The sequence below is a fragment of the Centropristis striata genome, chromosome 7, assembly GCF_030273125.1.
Source record: "Centropristis striata isolate RG_2023a ecotype Rhode Island chromosome 7, C.striata_1.0, whole genome shotgun sequence".
Lineage (NCBI taxonomy): Eukaryota > Metazoa > Chordata > Actinopteri > Perciformes > Serranidae > Centropristis > Centropristis striata.
This window is the reverse complement of record NC_081523.1, coordinates 7,493,963-7,496,424: the sequence shown is the minus strand read 5'-3', so window position 1 is coordinate 7,496,424 and position 2,462 is coordinate 7,493,963. Positions and strand designations below refer to the sequence as shown.

The 2,462-nt window shown below is 37.0% G+C and overlaps 1 protein-coding gene across 1 annotated transcript in view; it reads left to right on the top strand.

Annotated features, from left to right (window-relative positions):
- The window catches only part of zgc:112294 (transmembrane protein 17A), a 5,466-nt gene extending 4,002 nt beyond the window's left edge, over positions 1–1,464 (top strand). Inside the window, exons 3-4 of the mRNA XM_059337723.1 lie at positions 143–256; positions 1,117–1,464. Coding sequence (XP_059193706.1) covers positions 143–256; positions 1,117–1,437 — 435 coding nt within the window. The 3' untranslated portion in view covers positions 1,438–1,464. The remainder of the gene's footprint in view (positions 1–142; positions 257–1,116) is intronic.
- The last annotated feature ends 998 nt before the right edge of the window (positions 1,465–2,462 follow it).

Sequence of the window (2,462 nt, the reverse complement as noted above, 5' to 3'; positions counted from 1 at the left end):
TAGCATTATTTCAAAGATGTTACATTCACATCCTCCTTCTATAAGAGCTTTGTTTGCAGACTCAATAGCCCACTGTTCAAAGTCCTGTTATAAAAAGATGTGTTCCTCCCTCCCTGACATTCCTGCTCTGCTTTATTTCCAGTTCCATTATCTTCCCGGGTACTACCAGGCTCTGCTCATAACCGGGATGATCCTCCTCACAGTCATTGAAGTGGCCCGACTTTATCTGGGCTACATTGGCAACCTTAAAGAAAAGGTAATTCAAACCGACATCCTCTTTGAACCGTGAGGCAGAGCTCTTTTATGGGCCGTCGTCTCCTGAATAACACAGCGCAGGAAGTGGCTGCTTCAGTATTCTGCCCGCGTGTGTAAACAATCAGCTCCTGGCTACAACTGTCTATTGAGTGTGTGTGTGTGTTTGTGTGTGTGTGTGTTAGTGCTTTCATGTGGATACAGCTGAAACACTTGATGCCTGACTGCTCTATCTTTGCATCTCTTTCTTCAGAATTACCAAAAAAGACAAACATTTTTTTGAAAGACACAAAATGACCCAAAAGAGACACAAAATTACCAAAAAAAGACACATATTTACTAAAAAAGACACAAAGTTATTTAAAAAAAGACACAAAATGACCAAAAAAAAGACACAAATTTACTAAAAAAAGACACAAAATGACCAAAAAAAGACACAAATTTACTAAAAAAGACACAAAGTTATTTAAAAAAGACACAAAATGACCAAAAAAAGACACAAAATTTCCAAAAAAGACACAAAAGTATTAAAAAAGACACAAAATTATTTTTAAAAAGACAAAAAATTACCAAAAAAAGACACAAATTTACTAAAAAAGACACAAAATTATTTTAAAAAGACACAAAATTACCAAAAAAAGTAATTAAAGGGACCTTCCACACACAACACGGTAAACTGTAAACTGTGAATCTTGCAGGGTCACTATTTACAAGACTACAACTGGATTCTTTTAACATTTTTTTTTGCTCTATCTTTGCATCTCCTCCATCCACTAACCCCCCAAAACCCTCCCTCCCTTCTTCCCTCCCTCCTCCCTGTGTGTGTGTGTGTGTGTGTGTGTGTGTGTGTGTGTGTGTCATCAGGTGCCAGAGCTGGCAGCCTTCTGGCTGCTGTCTTTCATGTTCCAGCTGCCGGTGCTGCTGTTCTTCGTGACCGATGAAGGAATTATCATCCTGCCTCTGGAGAGAGCCGTCCACTCCCTCTACCTCCTCTTCCTGCTGGCCCAGATCCTGTCCTCCTTCCTGGCGCTCCGGACCATGACCCGGAAGCTCACCCTGCTCTTCCATCTGCGCCAGTTTGGGAAGGTGGAGAGCCTCCGCCACGCCGGGATGAGCCCCGTCTACGGGCTGCCCCACCACCGCAGCGTGCTGCCGGTCTCACCCATCCACGATATGTACCATTAGAGGAAATATCAGTTTTCATTACTAATGCTTCCTATATGCCAGTAGACTTGGAAAAGACTCCCGGAAAAACTATCAGCTTACACCTGCTCACATCTAAAATACACACAATTACTAAAAATTACTAAAAAAAAAACACAAAATGAAATTACGAAATTACTTAAAAAAAGACACAAAATGACCAAAAGAAAGACACAAAATTACAAAAAAAAGACACAAAATGACCAAAAAAGACACAAAATGGCAAAAAAAGACTAAAAAATCTAAATTACTTAAAAAAGAAAGAAAATTACAACAAAAAAAAGACACAAAATTATTTTTTAAAAATACACAAAACTACCAAAAAAAGACACAGAATTACCAAAAAAAAAGTAATTAAAGGGACCTTCCACACACAACACAGTAAAGTGCCATTCATATAAAACTCACATTAAACTTTCATATCAAGGTGAGGACCACAAAATATCGTCACGAGGGCCGCAATTGACTATTTAAAATATGACTATGTATATTTTCTGTCCTTTATTCTTCCTTATATCTATGTAAAATAGATGTAAGGAAGAATTAAGGAAAGGAAATGATCCATGATATACATTTATGTCCTATTAATTATAATGTGTTTAATTGAATAATTAGCTAGGAAAATTAACATAATGGCCAATCACCATAAAATGGAATAAAAACTATTAGAGCACATCAGATCAATAATTAAGCATGCAAATAAGATAGTTATCAATATGCATTTTGGTTGCCGTTTTACCAAATCGTGACATGGATTTACACATTGAGGTTTTCTTCTCTACCATAAAAAAAATGAGTAGAGTGCTTTTTTTAAATAAATGGTGTAAAATGACAGCTGTAGAAAGACGCCTGTTCTATTTGATTTAGAAGCAACAGACATTTCCTGTTGATGTTTTAAAAGATGAAAAAGCTTCACTCCAAATGTCAAAAACCTGCCAAAATACCAAAGAGCAACATGAAAACACAGCAGAAAAAACACCATAAAACAACAAAATGGCCTTAGAAAT